This window comes from Pangasianodon hypophthalmus, chromosome 8 (genome assembly GCF_027358585.1).
Source record: "Pangasianodon hypophthalmus isolate fPanHyp1 chromosome 8, fPanHyp1.pri, whole genome shotgun sequence".
Classification (NCBI taxonomy): domain Eukaryota; kingdom Metazoa; phylum Chordata; class Actinopteri; order Siluriformes; family Pangasiidae; genus Pangasianodon; species Pangasianodon hypophthalmus.
The window spans coordinates 5,739,522-5,760,529 of record NC_069717.1 but is presented as its reverse complement, the minus strand read 5'-3'; the positions used below and the strand labels follow the sequence as shown (position 1 = coordinate 5,760,529).

General features: G+C 38.5%; 1 protein-coding gene across 1 annotated transcript in view; it reads right to left on the bottom strand.

The window, feature by feature from the left end:
* Positions 1-21,008, bottom strand: part of tafa5l (TAFA chemokine like family member 5, like) — a 72,309-nt gene that overhangs the window by 7,223 nt on the left and 44,078 nt on the right. The window contains exon 5 of the mRNA XM_026927952.3: positions 2,633-2,676. Coding sequence (XP_026783753.1) covers positions 2,653-2,676 — 24 coding nt within the window. The 3' untranslated portion in view covers positions 2,633-2,652. The remainder of the gene's footprint in view (positions 1-2,632; positions 2,677-21,008) is intronic.

Sequence of the window (21,008 nt, the reverse complement as noted above, 5' to 3'; positions counted from 1 at the left end):
TTTGTTCCAATCAAACTGCAGCATGAACTAATCCCGGAAATTAAAACCTAAAGCTGATTGGAAAAACGAAACATAAACAACATCCTTGTAAACCATCCTGAGAAAAGCATTAAAAATACGTATGCAAATAATAGCAATTACTGTTAAGACAGAACCGAAACAGCTGCACTTCACCTTGATTGACAGGTACTAATTGCTTAAGGCTGCATATAAACCTATGTCATGTCCCCACGTCACCTCTATTTCTCCCTCCGAAGCTAACACACTGTTTCCCATCCGGCAAACTCCCAGAGGGAGCGGAGCGAAGCAAGCAGTGGCAAACAACAGCTGGAGTGTAAATATATCTTATTAAATACAGCCGTGTCTCATTCTGCTCCTTTGTGGCTGATTCTTAAAGGGCTGCCTGTGAAGGGTGCGAGTGTGACTACTGAGACTGAGCCGCTACTCAGCGAGCAGCCAAGAGCTTTGAGGCTGCTGGTCACGTCCTGAATGGTCATCTCCTCCTTCATCTGCGGATTGCCAATGTAGCTGTGGCCCACGCGTGCCCTCTAATCCCGCTCTAGCCCTGCTGCTGAGCCTGTGGCTCCTTCCTAAGACAGCTTAATCAGGCCTGCCTGAGCAATATCGGCTGGATAAATGATAAGAATTCAACTTTATTTCTGCTTTGCTTTGGTCTCTGTAGCTGTACTCCAGTGTGTGTGATTACAAATGTGAGTGAGAGAGTGAGCTGGCAGAGGAGAGTGATTTTATTGCCAGCAAAGTCTAAATTGAATAATGAATCTAAAAATATATATATTTTTTAACGAAGAATCCTCTTTTCCTTCTTTAGAAAAGACCTAAATAATTCTGTTTACTACTAATTATTATAATTAGTATATGATACTGATAATAATTTATTTCATATAATCATCCTCCTTGTTGTCTCATTCTGCTCAAATGTATTTAATCTCTGCATTAAGACCAATTTATACTTGCTGCTAACTACACATATGCATATACAAGATGGCTGCCACATGTATCCTGTAGTCATTTGGCACAACACTTGTGCAGAAATTAGCACAACGCATCCGTGTGGTGCAATACCAATGTAAATAGTGGAGGTAGAGTACAGCAACATGTGACAGTGTGTCCTCAACTGAATAAACAAACTAATGTTGTGTCTCAAATTGCATACTTATGTCCCACGCTAGACCATCATTGAGTACTAACAGTTTTCCTATTGCAGTTGTTTGAATTTTAAAAACCTCTTAAACCTATGAAAAAGGTCTGCTTGGAGTACCAGTCTTCTGGATTTTCTAGATTAGTAAATATTTTTCTAATGTATAGTGAGGGTTGTTGGTTTAAGATGCGGATTATAACAGCAATAATGTAGACGACAGAAAGTTTGAAAGTGAAACTGAGCTCGTCACTCTGTTTAACGTTACTGTGCATGCTAACCATTGGACTCTGAAACCAGACAGACAAAGATGTTCTGGCTCTGACATGCCTTCTAATGGACGCTGCTTTTAGTCCTCTAGATGTACATAAGATACGCAAATGTGTATCTGAACAATGCCGCTTGTGTAGCAATTGCTACACAAAGGATTCCTGCTGTGATACAAACCAGTGAACGTTTTATGGTGCTAGATCGAACCTTTTTTTTTTAGAGAGTATTATAACAATACTCTCATTTTAGTCTTAAGTGAGATATCCAATCCCCATTAAGGATGTAATGCAATGCCACTATGTGTATCTGTTTAGTGCTCCACATATCTGTATCTGTATTCAGATTTAAACCTAAACCAGAAAGGGGTCATATTTTTCTTTCTTTCTTTGTCCTCTTTAAAATTTCATTTAAAAAATGAAATATGAACACTACCTCTCTGTCACTGGAAATACTGGGAAAAAATGCCAGCAGAAATGCCAGCACTGTCAGTGTGGTCTTTGAATTCAGGCTCTGACAGTTCTTTAGACTTACTCGAGTTCATAATTGGTCTCAACGATGATGCAGTATGTGCACAGGAACCTGAATAGTGTTCCTCCTATTCATATCCATAATTAAATTTGTTTAGAACACATTAATTAATTAACACTGTTAATTCCAAATAATGTATTATTAGTCTACATTCTAGTGTATGGGTCCAGGTTGATACAGTTCAGCTAGCTCACACATTGTTTTGGACTAACAGTCCTTAACCACCAATTAGGAAATGATAGTGGAACCAACCAGTTATGTTTTCATTTCCAATGTATCATTTTAATTCACTTGAGGCTTGTTAAAGCTTCGGATAAATCACTCACTGTAAGCACGAGCTGTGATCTAATTATCAGTCTTGATTTGATGTTGATGTAGACAATCACACATTTTACAGATAGCCAACTGAAACATCTGTGTTGTGAGCATAAGATGCAGAAAGAAACAAAGTCAACAAACTCGCCAGATTAGCTGGTGTCAATTCAAAGATTCTTCTCAGTTTGACATTTTATTAGAATTCTTTTACAAGCTAAAATGGATCACAGTGCTGTTAAGCCTCTGTAATGATTTGTATTGCATTTATCTGTTTGAGTGCTGAGAAGAAAGGCTAAAAAAACATATAGAAGAAGAAATCACTTTGTAGAAAGCACTGCTTGAGGCCAGTGCAGATGTCCTCACCTCCTCTCAGCTGATATCCTTTAAGATGGCTCCTTGGGCAGTGGCTAAAATACAAGAAAAAGAAAACATTAGGAGCATTAGGAGTCATTTAGACTACAGAAAACTTTAGCTCTCTCAGGCAATACATTAAATTATAATAACACTGAAAGACTAAGAGGCTTTGTGTAAGGTTTACATAAATAAAAACAATATTTGAATGCTACACCTCTTAAGAGGATTTCCATCATAAGCTCATGTTCCCTATGTAAATAAGAGGGAACTTTTAATATATTACACAGAAACTCTTCTTTTCTTTGTCAAAACTGACTTCAGAATCCTATCTCTGAGAAGACTGTTATTGTTATACAATTCATGGAAGCAATATCTTAAATATATCTGCAATGTCAAATAATTGTTAAATAAATGAAACATAGATTTAACTGATAATTATGATATAAAACAGAACACAGCTATAATATAATGTAAACTCAAATTTGCTTTCTACTGTTATTATTTGTCGTACACTTATTATCTTAAATAAGGAAACTTATTTAAGTCACAGAATTAAAAGCTTAAAGCTTTTAAGGATATGACCTGCTTATTTAAGGACTAGTTATCCAGCCAGCTTTGGTTCAGCAGATATCATTAAGAAAATTTTACTTTTATGGTTAGTCTGTAAAGCTAAAATGTTAATAAAATTATGCTGATTTGGGTGGACTGGGAGCCAGTCTCAAAATGTTCTAAAATGAGGTATATCTGGGCATTGGTGGCATTGGAAGATGACAAATATCAAATATCAGCAATCCACATTAGTGGATCCCTAGTCATTTTTAGTCATTGGCCAATTCTTTTGCACCCAGGAACAAATCAGATATGTGCAGTGATTTGGGAAACCTGTCAGATATTGCTGTAGCTAAATTCTTGCAAACAACCATACAAATGAAAAAATCTGGTTTTGGTCCAAATTAGGTTTTTCTGCCTATAACAAATTTGACACCTCAACTTTGAGAAAGCATAAATATATTCCACCAAATCTTCATGCAAAGATCATGTTGCGTAAGCAGCCAGTTTAACAAATGTGGTGGTAAAAACAGTCAGTCTCCCTAAAAATGGCTAAATCCTAGTTAGTGAAGCAGACACAAACCTGATCAATTCAGTTTGTAATCAGATAATGGCTGTCAGAATGTCCACAATGCTCCTGCAATGCAGTCGGAATGAAATCTTGAAACGTGATTTTCTCCCTTTTCACTTTTGGGAGTAACCAGACTTTTAAAATGCTAGACGTTTACTTGTGGTTGAGATACATGCAAAAGAGAAATATTTCAGTTCAGGAATGTCTGTAGTTTTCAGAAGTATATATAGTAAAAAATCAAATTTTCTACCATTTTTTTGCCATCAGATTTTTCCTTGGCCTTAGATTGCCTTGGCCTTAAGTTGCTAAAGTTTTAATTCTTATTTAAGCATCAAGTTTAAGGAAGCTCCCAACTGCCCACTTATTCAGCCAAAGCATTTAAGGTCCCTGGAGTCTCTCATAGGCGACTTAGTATCTTTGGCAAGTCAAGGCTGTTTGGACTCACTGTACTTGCCGGTATGCCAATGACCCCCTGAGCCACAGACTGGCATTAGATCCATGCTGACTGGCTCCCTACGTTGTTATTAACAGCCGTGTTGGCAGTGCATGTGGGCTCGGTGGACGGTTAGTGTTCCAGCTGTCTGTCTGCTCGAGGAGCATTGTGCTATCGGCAAAACCCTGCACACAGCCTGCCTGATCTATAGCTCCTCTCCTGAAACATGTCATCTAAATGCTAAGTACCATTGCTGCATTGTTAAATCAAAGCGGAAAAAAGCAAGAGCTGGAGTAAGCAAAAAAATAGGATCCTGTGAATAGGCGCCAAATTTCTGATTTGATTTGTGTTTCCCTTTCTCTTTCTGTCCTTCCAGGAGTGTCGTTTTTTTTTCCAATAAAGGCTTGCTGCAGGATTAAAAAAAGTCTTAAGTAGGATAAATAAAACAGGCAAAGAGAAAGGACTCTGGTGCATCAAATGCTAGCTTCTCTTGCCTCTCATTTGCTTTGTAGAGTAAAGACCTTTATGGAGTGTCTGTGCCTCACACATGCTTGGCTATCGATCGAGCAACATGAACTCTGAAGGAAAAAGCTGAGGCAGCACTTAGGGGACTTGCAATGAACTGTTTCTGCTAATTAAAAGGCTAACAAGGTGAGTCGGTAAAACAGAGGGAGGATGGAGGAAAGAGAGACAGACTGAGGGAGAGGAATCTAAACAGAATGTGTGTAGTTTGCAGTGAGAAAGGAAGAGGCGATAAAGATGGGGAAGTCTGTAAGACATAGATGTCTAAAGCTCTATTTAGACTGGATTCGTTTTACAGGCTAACCTTGTTAGCCTTTTTAATGCAATTAGCGGTAAGTACCAGTGTATCTCTGGTCTCTAGTATTTTAGTCATTTTTATTGACTGCACATTCCCATAATTTACCTTCTATAAAATGATCTGTAGAAATGACCCCAGGTAATATACACTATATGGCCAAAAGTTTGTGGACACCCGACTGTCACTCCCATATGTGGGCCTTCCCTAAACTGTTGCCAAAAAAGTTGAAAGCACACAATTGTACAGAATGTCTTTGTATCTTGTGGCAATATGATTTCCTTTCACTGGAACTAAGGGGCCCAAACAAGTTCCAGTATGACAATGCCCCCGTGCACAAAGTGAGGTCCATGAAGACATGGTTTGCCAAGGTCAGAGTGGAAGAACTTGAGTGTCCTGCACAGAGCCCTGAACTCAACCCCACTGAACTGGAACGCCGACGGCACTCCAAGCCTCCTCGCCAGACATCAGTACCTGACCTCACTAATGCTCTTGTGACTAAATGTGCAAATCCCCACAGCCACACTCCGAACTCTAGTGGAAAGCCTTCCCAGAAGAGTTGATTATATCAGCAAAGAGGGGACTAAATCTGGAGTGAGATGTTCAAAAAAGGTGTGTATATGGGTGTGATGGTCAGGTTTCTTCAAAGTTTTGGACATAGTGGGAAAAGAGGTTTGGTTTAAAGCTTAGAACAAGATACACAAATGGGAACATGGCAGAGGAAAGGACAGAGAAGCTATGCTTCTAGTGGTTATGTTGTTGAGCTCCTAGTACAGCCTACATACTGTACACGTTATGGTCATGTGACCTAATAATGATCAAGCACAACTTGCCCTACAACATCATAAAGGTCAAAACGATCAGTTTGTATTAAATGAAACTGTCACAATCACTACAGACATCCTCAGGTAACATTACTTAACAGGCATACTGTATATCCAGAAATCGTATCCTGTCTGAATAGAGCTTAAGAGCAGTTTCCAAAAAAGAGAAAAAGACAAAGAAGCAGTTGCTGAGAAAAAAGACAATTGAGACAGAGTACTTTGCAATGAGACAAAGAAAGAATTAAGTATGCATACAAATCATCTGAAACAGCCATCCTGCTTCCTCTCCCCTGCAGGAGTCTGTGTGCTAATATCGCAGGGCAGATGCCCCTGGGCATACGTCTGGGGGAGGAGAATGAAGAATAGGTACACCGCTTCGCTAGTGGATCGGCCCAGACTGTTAATGTGTACTCTGCTAATTGAGCATATTAGCTTTCATTAGTGCAAATGAAGCGACGGCTCCAGGTGTTTTGTCTCTGTGGGGGGTGGAATGAGCTTGAATGCGAATCGTGACAGTGTTTACTGTTTACTCTCTGCAACAACAAATATGGCTGCATCATGTCATATCCGTGGTGATCAAAGGCGTAACAATGACATCGTCGAATCAATGTGTTGATGGCTCTTACTGCCAGCTCAGCAACATCCATCCTCTAACTCCAATTCTATTGGATCAAGAGAGAATTGGCTTGAATCAGCAGTAGCGTTGAATCTAATTAGCGTTTTTCATAACAAAGAGAGCAGGAAAACATTTTCCCAACCGGCAAGAGACAAACTATATAGAACACATTGTCAGCATCTATTACATACACTTGATGCTACCATGGAGGAACCATGGTGCCTGTCAGACTCTAACAAAATCAACAAGCATGTGGTGATAACAGGGTATATACCATATAATATGCTATACCATAGTGCTGTAGAATTCTTGATTCTGAATATTCTGATTTTCTATAACTGCAGCACTGACAATAGTTCCGTCTGCAAGGCAAATCACATGTTTATATTAATTCTATTGTTATTGTTTCTTGTGGATGCTCTACATAAAAAGATTTTAAAAGTGTGTAATTGTTGATATGGTGAAGTTTTGTATAAGGAGACTTTTATTTAGCACTGTGGAAGGAGTCTCCAGTGTCAATGCTTTGTAACTGTCAGAGGTAAAGCTGTAACTTTAAGTTTTCCAACACAGGAAAGTCTTTAGGAGAGAAGAATTTGCAGTTTCTCTGTAACAAGACAAGCTGCATTTTTGTCTTAATAATTTAATAAATAGAAAAAGAGAGGCTGGTGGGAGGTCTTGTTATGGTTTATATTTATATATAAAAATTGCATAATATTCAGGCCAAATTTTAAAAATTACTCAGTAGTAAAGGACACAATGGTCATTCCCTTCACATGTAAAATAAGGCTTGTGCTAAGTGATGACAATTGCACAGAAAGATTTTGCAATGCGACACTGGCACAACAGCATGGAAATAGAAATAAACACAGAACAGGTGAACACAATCAGTCAACAAACCAGTAATAGGATGGGAGCAGAGACAGGACTAGTACAGAAATCAAAACAAACACAAGCAAATGGTGTTCACTGCCATGGGAATTGTAACATGAATATGAAGGGGGAACTGTGACACCTGTGGCCTGTATTTGCATACTGGAACCTGATTGGGTCTTATATTTTATGGCACAATAACACTTGGCTGCCGTGTTCAACATTAAAAGTGCTAACCCAGTTCAAACATGGCCACAGAAATGAGTGCAGAAAAAGCCTACACACTCAAATAAATTTCCCCAAAGTAATTTATTAAAAAAACACACACACATTCTATAAAGCTCAGTGTGAGTTTATAATTCAAGGCATGAAAATGCTGTGCTATTTTTAGATGCTACATTCCCATCACTTCATTAACTACCATAAAAATAATTTCCTGGCACTACACACACCTATTTTACATATTAGCATTTTGTTTACAGAAGTTTCAAAATGTACATTGTTGAACAGAATGTCTAAACCTGATATTGACTGAAGCAGTGTTAAGCTGAAGATCTGTCCACTTGTGCCAATTTGGAGAAAAACACATCACCATGACAACATGTTATGTTAAAAAAAAAAAAAAAATTAGATAACATTACACTTTGAGGGCTGTGTTAGACACACTGCACAAAAAAAAAAAACCACATTCACACACTTGTGCTAGTGTCCATCTCCAAGGTTACCGCAGGAGCCAAGTGTGATTGGAGCTCGCTGTCCTTAAGACTCTACTGAGTTAACCATTTAAAGATTGATTTATCGCCTGTGATGGCTGCAAGCTGAGCTACAGAGCACAGCAGAGCTCTGATGCAGAACAGGTCTGAACAGTTAATGAAGTGCTTATTTATAGAGTAGAGCACTGTAGTGAATGTCAAATACACAGAGATGCAGATCTGTTGTGAAAACAGACCAGAGGAAGTCATCTGTGTTTCAGTATATGCAAATAGCAGAATAACAGAATAAAATTCTTCATGGTGAGGGAATAAATGCACATGTCTCTGTACATCTGTCTTTAAACATTCTGCTTTTCATCATCAATGTGTCATGAGTTTACAAATCAGACCAGCAAAGGTAAATTATGAAAGGGTAAAAACTAACTTTTCTGACCTCTCTAGCTTTTTCTCTGGCCTGATGAGCTGCAGATCAATATTTTACATAAATGCATGTGACTGGTTAAGATTTAAAAGGGGAGCTGCTACAGGAGCTGCGATGGTTCATGTTTTAAAAAACTGGAGTTTTTGAGATACTAAAACACATTGATCAGCTCTGCTACAGGTTTTTTTTTTTAAAACTTTTCCCAATTTTCTCCCCAAATTTGGTCTTGCCAATTCCCACCCATTAGCTAACTCTGTCTTATCACATGACAGCTACCAACTGGGGAGGGTGAGGGCTACCACATGCTTCCACTGAGACACGTGAAGCCAGCTTCCATATCTTTTTTGAACTGCTGCTCAAGCTGAGTCGAAGGGCAGTGGAGGAAAGCGCTATCTACTGTCTTCCACGTACATGAGCTCACAGATGCCCACAATTGGTTAGCTTCGCTGTGATTGACGGGGAAGAGAGAGTATGCCATCCCTCCCACCCAGAGAGCATGGGCAATTTTACTCTCATGACTCCCAGCCACAGGTTGTGGTGGAATTGTCAGGATCTCGGGGGGGGGGGGGGGCGGGGGGGCGGTCAGACTGGCAACTACCGATCTCCTGACAATAGGGCAAATGCTATTCTGTTCACCACTTGGGAACTGATGAGAAGGAGAATGAACTTGAACCACAGAAAGGATTTTCAACCAGACAGACATTTTCAATCAGACTGAACAGCCTACGTAACAAGAGATAGATGCTCTTCAAAAGATGTTGTGTTGTCAGTTTGCATGGTGGTGGAGCCTCGCTACTGGAGATCAATGGTTCAGGAGACGATGTGATCAGGGTCTGATGGACTGAACCCACACCAAACATCTCCAGAACCTTCTTTTAGAATGTGCAGGAACTCACACAGGGACCACCATGGGGATGGTGGTTGCGGGCTATATGCAGCCTAAGTGACTAAAAGAATAGTGCCCAGATGCAGCCAGAGTGGCTTTTTGACATGGGACAAACATATAAAACAGAGAGAGAAAGAGAGAGAGAGAGAGAGAGAGAGAGAGGACATTCCTGTTTCAAATCATGCAGGAAAAAAACAACAACCACAAATTCACTTCTACATCAAGAGCTTCTTTGTTGTCTTGTTGAAACCTTTTAGAAATCACTAACATTTCACTGAAATATTAGAAGTGAACTCAGGAGACTCATATAGCCTTTGCACAACATTGATTTTGTGTTTCTGCAACCATTTCTGTGTTGATCTGGATGTGTGTTTGGGTCATCATCCTGTTCAAAGATTAAATATTTAGATACTTAGCAGAAATCATGACGCTATCAATCTTCCTAAGAGCCTCTGACCCATCGGCTGTAAAACAGCCCCAAAGCTTCGGTGTCCTCCACCATATTTCACAGCAGGATTCAGGGCTTTTCACAGACCCCGTTTTTCTTTTCTTTTTTGCCAAACATGCCAATGGTGTGCACAGCACAAAAGTTCTGACTAGAGCACATGCCAGAAGTAGTTTTACTGACACTTGCAGAAGTTTAGGCACTGCATTTTGTGGGTTGCTTGCTTCTTTATTGCAAACCTTCCAAATAGCTTTTTGTTTTGGACAAGGCATTTAATAGTAATAATTAGGGATACCTTTTTTTTCCAGACTGAGTACATAAAATGTTTTTGATACTCATCAATACCAATACCGAAACGAGTAACCTACTTAATATTAAATCAATCATGGATGTCATCGAAAATTTTATTTAGCTCTGTTTAAGTTTCCCAGATTTAAATAGTGTCCATGAACAGGAGACGCATACGTGTCCACGCACATACATTACTAGACTTTTTCTTTATAATGTTAGCTTATGTTTTAAATGAAGTGCATTTGAAGTAGCTAGCTATATTATTACCCTGAAATGAGTAGAGCAGTAGTGGTAGAAGAGCCGGTTTTGTTTCACTTTGGAAAAGTGCTTCTGTACAGCTCTACGTAAAGTATGTTTTATTGTCTTTACTGCACCAGTATTGGTTTTCTCATTGTCAAGGACCAAGAGCGGCTGAACTTCAAGAACAACATACTGGGTAAGAGCTGTAATTTTTTCTCACCTAGCGTTATCTGTAGACATTTTTCTTGCCTGGCTAGCCTTGCTGCAGCATTGTTTGCTGCTGGGTGCTGCTAGCAATGAACTCCTTGTGCTGAGTTTTTATGTTTAAGAAATTCTATAAAGTTACTTGTATTGTAGTAACATGCTGTATTTCCTCCTCTTGATATTTTTCACAGAGCACAGTTTTCACAGGCTGCTTTGTTTTGTTTTTCTATCAATAATGCAGATCAACTTGTGCATGACAACTTCCACTAGACTTACATCACATAGTACACGTAATACAAGTAGGAGTAAATGAGCATATTGGACATTGGAATGAAGCCAGTATCTGTATAGATGTATCCTCAGTAATAATATGTAAAACTTCAAGAATCAACTAAATTGCTCGATCTGTGATATTCTTTTCATCCCTTAGCATTCGCCTCAGTGTGAAGGTGATCATAATGGTCATGGGTCCAATTCCTGGCTAATGTCCAACTGTTGTTCCAGACATTTTTATTATGACCCAGATTGTGCCTTTTAACTGTTTGTGTATTTTTATATACACTACTTGATTGTTCAAGAACCATCTGTATCTTTTGTGTTTAAAGTTCTTTGCTTTTCATCATGGTGATGCATCACAGATGAAGGGACCGATGAAGGGATTTTACATGTGTGCAACCTCATATTTATATGTCAGGGAAACAAGACAGGGTCAAAGGCAACAATGTAGTTCCTGGACACTGACAGCAAATAAAAAAATTAATTTTTTGTCAAGGATGACCATTTGCATGCAACTTGATTATTTAGTCCATATACATGTGTATATATATATATTTGCAAGAAAGTATTTTGTTTTAGAACATATGTAAATAGTTTCTCCTATTGTTTCAATTGTTCATTTTAATGATTGTCTATAACATTTAATTTAATACAATAATTTTTTTCAGCACTTGTATGAAGAGTGTCAATATTTCTGGCAGGCACTGCATAGAGTGTATATGTCTTTCTCAAATATTCTGCCACAGCTTTTTGCCTATAGTAACAGAATTATTTCAGCGATTATTGATCTAGTTTCTTTCAACAACAAAGCAGTTTTTGCTCTCTAAAGTCAGTAAACACTGGATGTTGATGTAAAGTATTCAAAATTACATAAGTGCTGAATTGAAGTGCTGAATCCTCAATATGTGAGATTGCATTTTTATACTTTGTTACAGGCTCCCGCTATTTATCCTGTTAAATCTTATGCATGTGGACTTCCTCTAAAGTATTTCCGGGGGTTTGCATTATGGCTCACCACAAACTTGTATTTGAGAGCAAAAGGCATTTTTGATATAATAATTTAAGTCTAAAAGTTCAGGTTTCCTCAATGATTCAGTGTAACCTTTTGCAGATTCATATATTCCTCCATCTCTACTGACTGCCTACCAAATGTCAGTTCTTTGTTAATTGAAACATCATGTTTTCAACTGCAGAAAAAAACCCTACAGTTCTTCCAGCATGGCTAAACAGACTGTCAGTATTAAGCAATGCTCTGCAGTGTCACGCTGGCTCTGGAGACTGGAATGCCGCATATGCATCCGTCTCCCCCCCTATCCTCTCCTCCTTCATAAACTCCCTCCTGTAGAACGGGAGCGAGAGCGAAAAATCAAATCAGCCGACCTGGCGAGCCAGAAGTGTTTGGCTTCATAAATGCATTCGATAAAAGCGAGCAGAGAGCAAGGTTGGAAAGGGTACAGACTCTCCGAGGATTGGCAATTCCCCTGTGCCTCAGATATTTAGTGGCCTCTAACAGAGGCGGGTGGACGCGTGGGCAAACCGAGAGAGACGTGAGCGGAAAGCAACTGCATGGAAGGGAGCAAGGGAAGGAAGGGGGGGCTCTTGCATGAAATGCTGTGTTCACTCTGACCCCATCAGATCAGCCTCAGTGTCTCAGAGAGCTACGGCTCCCAGAATAAAACGCCTGACTGTTGCGTCTCCAACATCACTCCTTCTCTCTCCGTCTCATCGCTTTCTCTCTTCAACTCTGCTCCTTCATTCTCGTTAGTCTACAGCGCCATACTACCACTGTCTCTTCTACTCTATCTTCTCTCAAGCCTTCACTTTTCTTTCTCTTTCTATCTCCAATCACTTTCTGTCTATTTCTGGTCCTTGCAATGAATATGCACTGACAAAATGCAGTCAATAACGAGACAGAGCTGGGGAGAAAAATGGACAGATAGTAAAAAAGAGAGACAACGTGGCAGATTGAAAACTAGACAGGAAGATATTTCTTGTTGTTTTGACAGCAACACCCAGGATTTGAGAAGAAACAACAAATTTAATGCTAAGGTGCTAAATGTCAACTTCATATTCATATTCAGCAAATATATAGGCACATGCAGAGAACGCTATTATGACAGTCAGTAATTATTATGATTATAATAATAATAATTATTATAATAATTACAGGTCCAAAAAAATGTTAATAATAATGCCATAATAATGGTTTGCTTCTGGTTTGTGGTGTATGGTTTATGGTTTGTATTAAAAGAATACTGTGCACAACCTTCCCAGTAACACAAAACCTAACATTATGGAAATGTCATGAGTCCTACAACTACAAAAGTTGCAGCAATGTTGTAGAAATGTTTAGAAATGTTATGTAAACATGTTCTTAGAACTTTAATGTTTAGAAAACGTTCAGCTAGCTAAAAATTGTTAGCTGGGATTGCCTTTTATGAGTAATCCTATTTCCTATTGCAGGAATTTTTAGGAAAGATGGCTCCTGGGTTGTTTTCGCCAGATGTGTGTCATTGTATCGCCATTTCACAAGCGCCAGCACAAGACAGCAAAACAAACACCAAGAGTTGATTCTCATGTTTGCTTTTTTGAGACAGTTCTGTCTCATACCATACTAAATTAAGTCAATTCTGTTAAATCAGTCCATCAGTCCATCAAAAACAAAATCATACCAAATAAGCAATATCGTTAACTGTGCTGTCTTGCTGGTGGAATAAGACCCACAGTTATCTTTAGAGATAACCACTCAGTTATAGAAATATAGAAAATATAAATACAGAATTCCTCATTGCATCCTTCTGTTTTATGGTTCTCCATGGTCACCCTACAGAGGGACTAAGAACTTGCACACAACTTTGAAGGCCTTAAAATGCCCATGAAATGACTGAGAGTGGAGATTTTATTCTGTATGTTGACTTTGACATGTCAAAAGGCTTTAATATACATCACACCCTCATGGAATTGAAAGAAACTCATCAGTAGTCTATCAAACTAACTTGGTATGGAGAATTTGAACCTTGTTTTCTACTATGCCTTTTAAAGATTTATCACCAGCACACTGTCTTACACCTGCCAACTTTTCTGAGCTCGGTATCCCACTCAATGAGCCGTCGTGTGTTTTTAGAGTGGGGTGACACATGTTTAACCTGAGATTGATTGATAGGTTTTGGAGTGGAAATGAACAGACTCTGGGGCACTTGTATCTAATACAACACTGGGTGATGTTTAAAGGCAGAAGGAATCTATAATCTGATATTTACTGTTAATACTGTGTGCACATATAACTTGCACATATGTATCCATCTTTATTACAGTGATTCAATAGCTACATTATTCCAAAATTTATCCTCTGTTTTTGACAAAACATTAATAAAACACAATGAAAATCAACGAAGTGTTGCTGTGATGCGGCCCAACAAAGCGTAGTTACTGTCGAAAGTGTTTTAATTCCTGTATACCACATCAATTTGGCATTTTTTATTTATTAAAGAATGACATGTACTTTTTATGCATTTATAGTTACTTTTAAAGTTGCGGAATGTTCGCAATACAAGTTAGTTTTACAAGTTACAAGTTAGCCTCTCTTTTTTCTCTCTATCTTGAAGTTGTCATGGTACAGAGACACCACAAATGTCAGAAAATTACCTCTGCTTGTTAAAGTGCGCACACTCTTTCCAAAAAAAAAAAAAAAAACCTCTTCACAGAAAACTTCACTGTACCAACAAACATGCTTTTTTTATGTAAGATCCATTAACAGTGATCCAAAAACAGCTTCCCAATTAGCAAACATGCTGCATGTTACATTGTTAAGACTCAATTTGTGTACACTGTGCCAAAGTCAGCTAGATGTGTGTGTGTGTGTGTGCATGCTACACCTGCATGACTACAGCTTAATAACTTGTATAATCTTCTAATAAGAACTCATTTTATTTATAGAGCACCTTTCTCACACTCAAGGTCACGTCATGCTACCAAGAATAGATTCAGTCACGGTTTGCCTTTTGCTTGCGTGGTCACCATCGAACACCTGACCAAATGACTCAGCATTTTCCTGCTAGCCATTCTGCTGAGCTAATGTCTCTAAACAGCTCCTACAGTAGTCTGTAGGCCACCCACAACCCCTGCATGCACTCTCTCTCTCTCTCTCTCTCTCTCTGCCCAGTGCAAATCCCCTGGCTCTAAAAGCAATTTAAACTAATAAAAATAATGAACTGCATCCAACCTGAACTGGCTCCATAAAAACACCATGAATATATTTAAACATTTCTATGAGCCATATTTATCAGCACACAGATCATTATGGTCCAGTACTGCTACAATCCTCTACCCTGATAGAGTCTCTTGCTCAGTCTTTCAGGCCTGTGATGTACCACATGTCCTGCTGAGCTGAGCTAGCTGACAATCAGCAAATGAGTTCAAATCAAGTACTGTATAAGCAATGAAAAATGTCAGCCGTTATAACGCTGTTATAGCAAAAATAATCAACGACAGAGTTGTATGAAACGACCCTGATGACTTATTTTCAAATAACATCCTGAAGTGTTTTATTCCATTTATAATTTTTTATTTATTAAAGAATGTCAATTAACAATATCTGTGGTATTAATAAATAAATAAATAGGTAAACAAACAAACAAACAAACAAACAAATGAATGATAGTATGTAATCTGAAAAAAAAAGAACCAACAGTCGATAGTAGTCACTGTCAAGATTACTCCCGTCTCTTATTAAAACTCTTAGTTCTCCTATGAGTTTTAATAACTCCTAGTATGCAGACATACACACACACAACCACGTACCCACCCATAGGAGGATGTTCACCCATGGGAAGGGATTTTATATGCCAGCATAAATGCTGGTTAATTATTCAGAGGAAAAGGAATTGTACTGGGTGATTTAAAATAAACCCTACAGGTGTATTGCTACAAACTCTAAAGCGACGCTTGGGTCAATGCGATCTGTTGCTAAGTAGTGAACAGAGCATGAGATTTAACACAAAGCCCTTGTTAGTTCTTTAACTCTGATCAGTATGGGCTACGAGCTTTGTGGTGGAACAGGCGTGAGCTGCCTGCATTCCTTCACCGCCTCTCCGGCACGTGTGGTGCCGCGGTACCTGGCTCGGGAGAATACAGCAAATTTGAACCTTTCAGCAGTTCACTAGTGAAGACAAATGGCACCGTGTGTTTGGGACCCTGGTGGGTGATCTATATTAATGTCTGGCCGAGCTTCAGCATCCTGCATATGCTAACTCCATTAGAGGGTCAGAACCTGGCTCTGTCTACCCTCTCTCCTAACACACACCCTGAGGGAGGGCCGGATTTAGAAAGGTTGCAGGTGCAGGAGTGTGCAAAACTGAGCGCGCACACACATACACACACACACAAAGCATGCAACAAATCCATGTACACACTTTTTTGGATTGCCGCCCATTATATGCAGCGTGGGGTGTTTTGTGCTCCAGCTGCTACAGAGGGCATGCCTCACTGTGGTGCATCTGAGCCTTAGCCATCTTTACATAACACACACAATGCACACACGCACACACACACACACACACACAACAACGCAGAAGCAACAAATACGTTTATATAATGCTTCATAAACACACACACAAAGTGGGAGATTTTCCAAACCAAAGCAGGGGTTCTTGTCGTCTCCTGGATAAATTTGAATTTCAGAGACAGCCAAACACACACAAACACACACACAAACACACACACACACTTCCCCAGGCTTCTGGGTGAGCTTTATTATAATCTATTATACTTTAAACCACAGCACTGTTCAATTCTTCAGTTCTGCTCAGAAGGTGTTGATTAATTGTCTATAACAGCAGCTCTGACAGTAGATCTGGCTGCAAGGTTTATAATTAATGTTATAATTAATTACATTATGCTATGTAATGTTGGAACATAATCAGCTTCAGGGTGGTAATAGTAACTCCACTTTGAGCTGTTGATTATTTTCCTGTTACGGCATGACCATGTCATCGTTTATTCCTTGTTGAAGTAACATACAGTGTCTGTCATTACAAACCATGTTGAGTGAAATGGTGTTCAGCTTAAAGCCACTAAATCCATCAGTGCTGTTGTCAGTGGGCGGGGCTACATTAAGGCTATCGTAGTATCAGCCTTAATCCAAACCAGATAAAAAAGAAATACAATGTATTCCAGTGTAGAGACTTGAAAAATAAAGTGGTTTGTCGTCTACTGATCAAAACAGCATTGGGTGGTTTCATTTAAATGGGATTGTGAGAATGAAAACAAACAAGCAAATAAAATATATACTAGAAATCTGATTGGGTTTTGAGAGGAGGGTGATGAAAACAGGCACTCTCCCTGGAGAATAAGGAGGACCGGCATGTGTGTCTTACTGCACCTCGGGGAAATGCTCTTACACCCTGTACCCTGTCTGAGCTCCACCCAACAACACACTACTGCAAATCTCCTGCTCTCGAAACCTCCAACAACAAATCTACAGTGACAACATGGCAGCTCCACGGACTGCCATTACATGCAAAAAAGAAGAAAGTGCTATGAACAGGCTCACACACACACACACACACACACCAAGATCATAGAGTCAATATGCGATCGTAAAACTGCACATCTTATACATAAGCACACACACACACACACACACACACACTCCTCTGTGCTGTCAGGCTTGATTATGTGATGTGGGAAACATGAGCATGAAATCTCCAGCAGCTGCCACAGGCGGTGAGAGACAATGCTGCAGGCTAACGTAAACTGTAACCACACACACACACACACACACACACACACACACACACACACACAGAAAGTGATGCTGGAACAGACAACACTTACAACAGACCACCTGCGCTCTAGAAATAAAGAAGCAAACGTGTGCGCGCACACACACACACACACACACACACACACACACACACGCACTGCATATTCACATTCACAGGTGTATACATGAACACAAACACTGCTCGTATGACAGCAGCATGATTAATAACATGATTATCGGAATTAGTAACAACATGACCATTCACACTATTGTGATAGAAGCATACTAGATTTTACTTGCACACTGTATACTTTCTCACATACTTTTCCCCCACATGTGTGCATACTTATATTGGAAACTTTCTACACTTTGATGCATACTTATTTTGAGTGTGTAAATTTATGCATACTAATTTTGCACACTTTGCAGTCTTTTATGTGTACTATACAGATATAATTAGTATGCACATGTACTTATTTTTTTAAAAATATGCAAAGTTATTTTTGTATGCATACTTATTTTGTACACTTTCATATGCAATTATGTTTAGCATGCATACTTATTTTGCACACTTGTTTTTTTTAAGTAAAGAAACGTACCTTTCTGTATGCATACTTACTTCGGACACTTTGCACCCTTTGATTCATACTTATTTTCAGTGTGCATACTAATTTTGTTCATATGTACTTATGCTTAGTATGCATATTTATTTGGATACTAATTTTTAGTGTGCAAATTTATTGTCCATACTTGCTTTTTAAGTGTGCAAACTTTCTTTGTATGCATATTTACTGTGTACTTATGTTTAGCATGCATACTTATTTTGCACAATTGTTTTTAAAGTATCCAAACTTTTTATTTAATGCATATTTATTTTGCACACACTTTTTTAAGTATTCAAACCTATTTTTTACATATACATACTTATTTTGCACAATGATTTAAAAAAAATATAAATACTTATTTTGTATAGTTAAGTTTTAGTATGCATATTTATTTGAAGTTAGTGGCCAGTAAACGAGATCCTCTCACCTTTGCCAGTGCGCTGCAGTGAAAGGCTGTGGTTAGTAACATATCTCTAAAATCATATTTCATATTGCTAAAATTGTTCTTGTGAGACGATACCTTCCATGATTCTTTAAAGTAGACCTTTATTGTGCACATTTTTTTATGCACGTTTGTCTTTGATGGCTTGTTTTAAGTTATTTATTGTTACTGTTGCATGAATGTAATCTTTAGAGAGGTCTTAAGTCTTGCAAATTCGTTTCTGTGATGAGTACTTAAATATTTAATGCAGTTCTACTCAGGGGTTAAATTAGTGGAGATTAAAGGAGCAGAGCTCCTGCACCTTTTATGTGAACAGCAAGTGGAGCTGAGCTCTGGTTATTACAGTTTGAGAGAAATGTAAATCAGAGCAGGCATAATGCTGATAATCATGATGATGGAATATATAGTTTCAGACCACTTTATAGAGAAATACTTTCAGTTAAAAATTCTAAAATGTCAAGGTAGCTGTTAACTGCAGTGTATATTCATTGGACAATTAAAGCAAAAATGTGTTTAAAAGGCTCTACTGTACCAGGTGTTATTGAGAACAAGCAGAAGATATTCTGATATTATTGACTGAAAAACAAGAAATCCTGAAAGCTGTATTTCAGTCTGGCCAGTTAACACATTTACAGTTATACCATGGCAGGGTCGAATTCTGGAAGCTGATTGGTCAGAAGGTGTTGATTCATTTTCTATAACATTACAGCACAAGCAGTAGTTCTGGCTGTAACATAAACGATTTATATTAATGCTTTATATTAATGCGCTCCTTCTAATACACTATTGTTTCTATAGTAACAGCTCTTTCACAGGGACTTGTATGGCAGATGCTCAACATAATCCAAGCTTTTTTGGTGATGTTTAACAAAGAAAAGCATGTATTCATTAGTGGAGGTTTAACATTTCCCAACAGGGAGAGTTTTAAGGAGGGAGAAGTTAGCAATTTCTGGTTTCTCACATGACATGTCACATGACTGAGCTGCAATAAGCTGCATTTTTTGTCTTATTAACCTCAAGAGACAAAAAAAAAAGAAGAGACTGGTGAGACTGCTACAACATAGGCAATAACAGGAACTAACTTGTCTCATGGACGTTCAATATCATTGACAATAAACAGTGCAAAAGTGCGATGTGTCATTCATTAATAAATTAAGTAGCTGTGAAGTAGCTGTGGTGTAAGAGGAATAACACACTGTGCTGGTATAAGAAATAATCCACGTCAGGGTGGTGTTGAGTTGTATCACGGCAGTGTTATTTTCCTATAACAGCACGGTCTGTTGTGTGTTATTCCTTACTTAAACTAACCAACTGGTTTAGTCAGGTTTTGTTGGGTTTAGTTTGGTTAGTTAAATGAAAGCCTTAGGAAGGAAACAGATATCAAACCCTTCCAAAATAATATTAAAAATTCAAGATAATAAGAAAAAAATTGTCATGAACTCAGACAGCAATGCATTAAAGGTATAACTGAAGGTGTTTTCTCTCTTTTTATTGGTTGTCGTTATTGACCAATCACAGTTGTTTCTGCCTCAATCTTGCTATGATTGGCAGCCAGTGAGAAAGAAAGCGACTGAATCTGCACTTAAAGACAACTGGACATTGTAAACATGTCAAATTTACAAAAATAATGTAAGTGCAAAAAAGAAATATCTAGCATCCTGTTCTTTGTACGTTGTAAACATTAAATTAAACACGACCTTCACAGGCTTTTTAAATGTGTTTTAGCAAAACTAAATATCATCATGCATATTGTTTACCATATGATTTTTTTGTCCACCTCTAGTTGATGATCTGACAGCTCAGCTAGCGCTCAGTGGGAACGTCTGAGTGAAAACACTGCGCTGTTAAAGTGCTCTTTGCTTTTTAGTGGATGATAGAAAGTCAGACACACAGTACCAACACTCTGAATGCATAATTAGTGTGATTAATGCATAATTACAGTCATGATTAATTTATGACTAATGTCGCAGCTGCTTTTTATACTAGCATAATTACAAATTCAGATACTCAGAAACCCATACACTATATAGCCCAGTGAATGATGTATGACATAATATGCACATGCACACATGGACAAAAACACGTGTACTAATTAATGGCCACATAAACACACACGCAAATGTATACTTGCACACACACCAGCATTTGAAGTTGTGTAGACTGAAATAAACCGAGAGGAAAAATCTAGGACATGATCAGCATTTCTCTCTCTCTTTCTCTCTCTGTGTGTATGTGTGTGTGTGCGTGTGTGTGCGTGTGTGTGTCTCTGGGTGCATGACCTCAGCACATATTTCTGTACACTTCACACTGAAAACAGCAATGCTGTCTAAATATCCATCACAAAATCACAGGACGGTGTAAATGTATTGCTGAACTACTGGCCACATTTATACTGGCCTCAGTTCATCTTTCATTCATA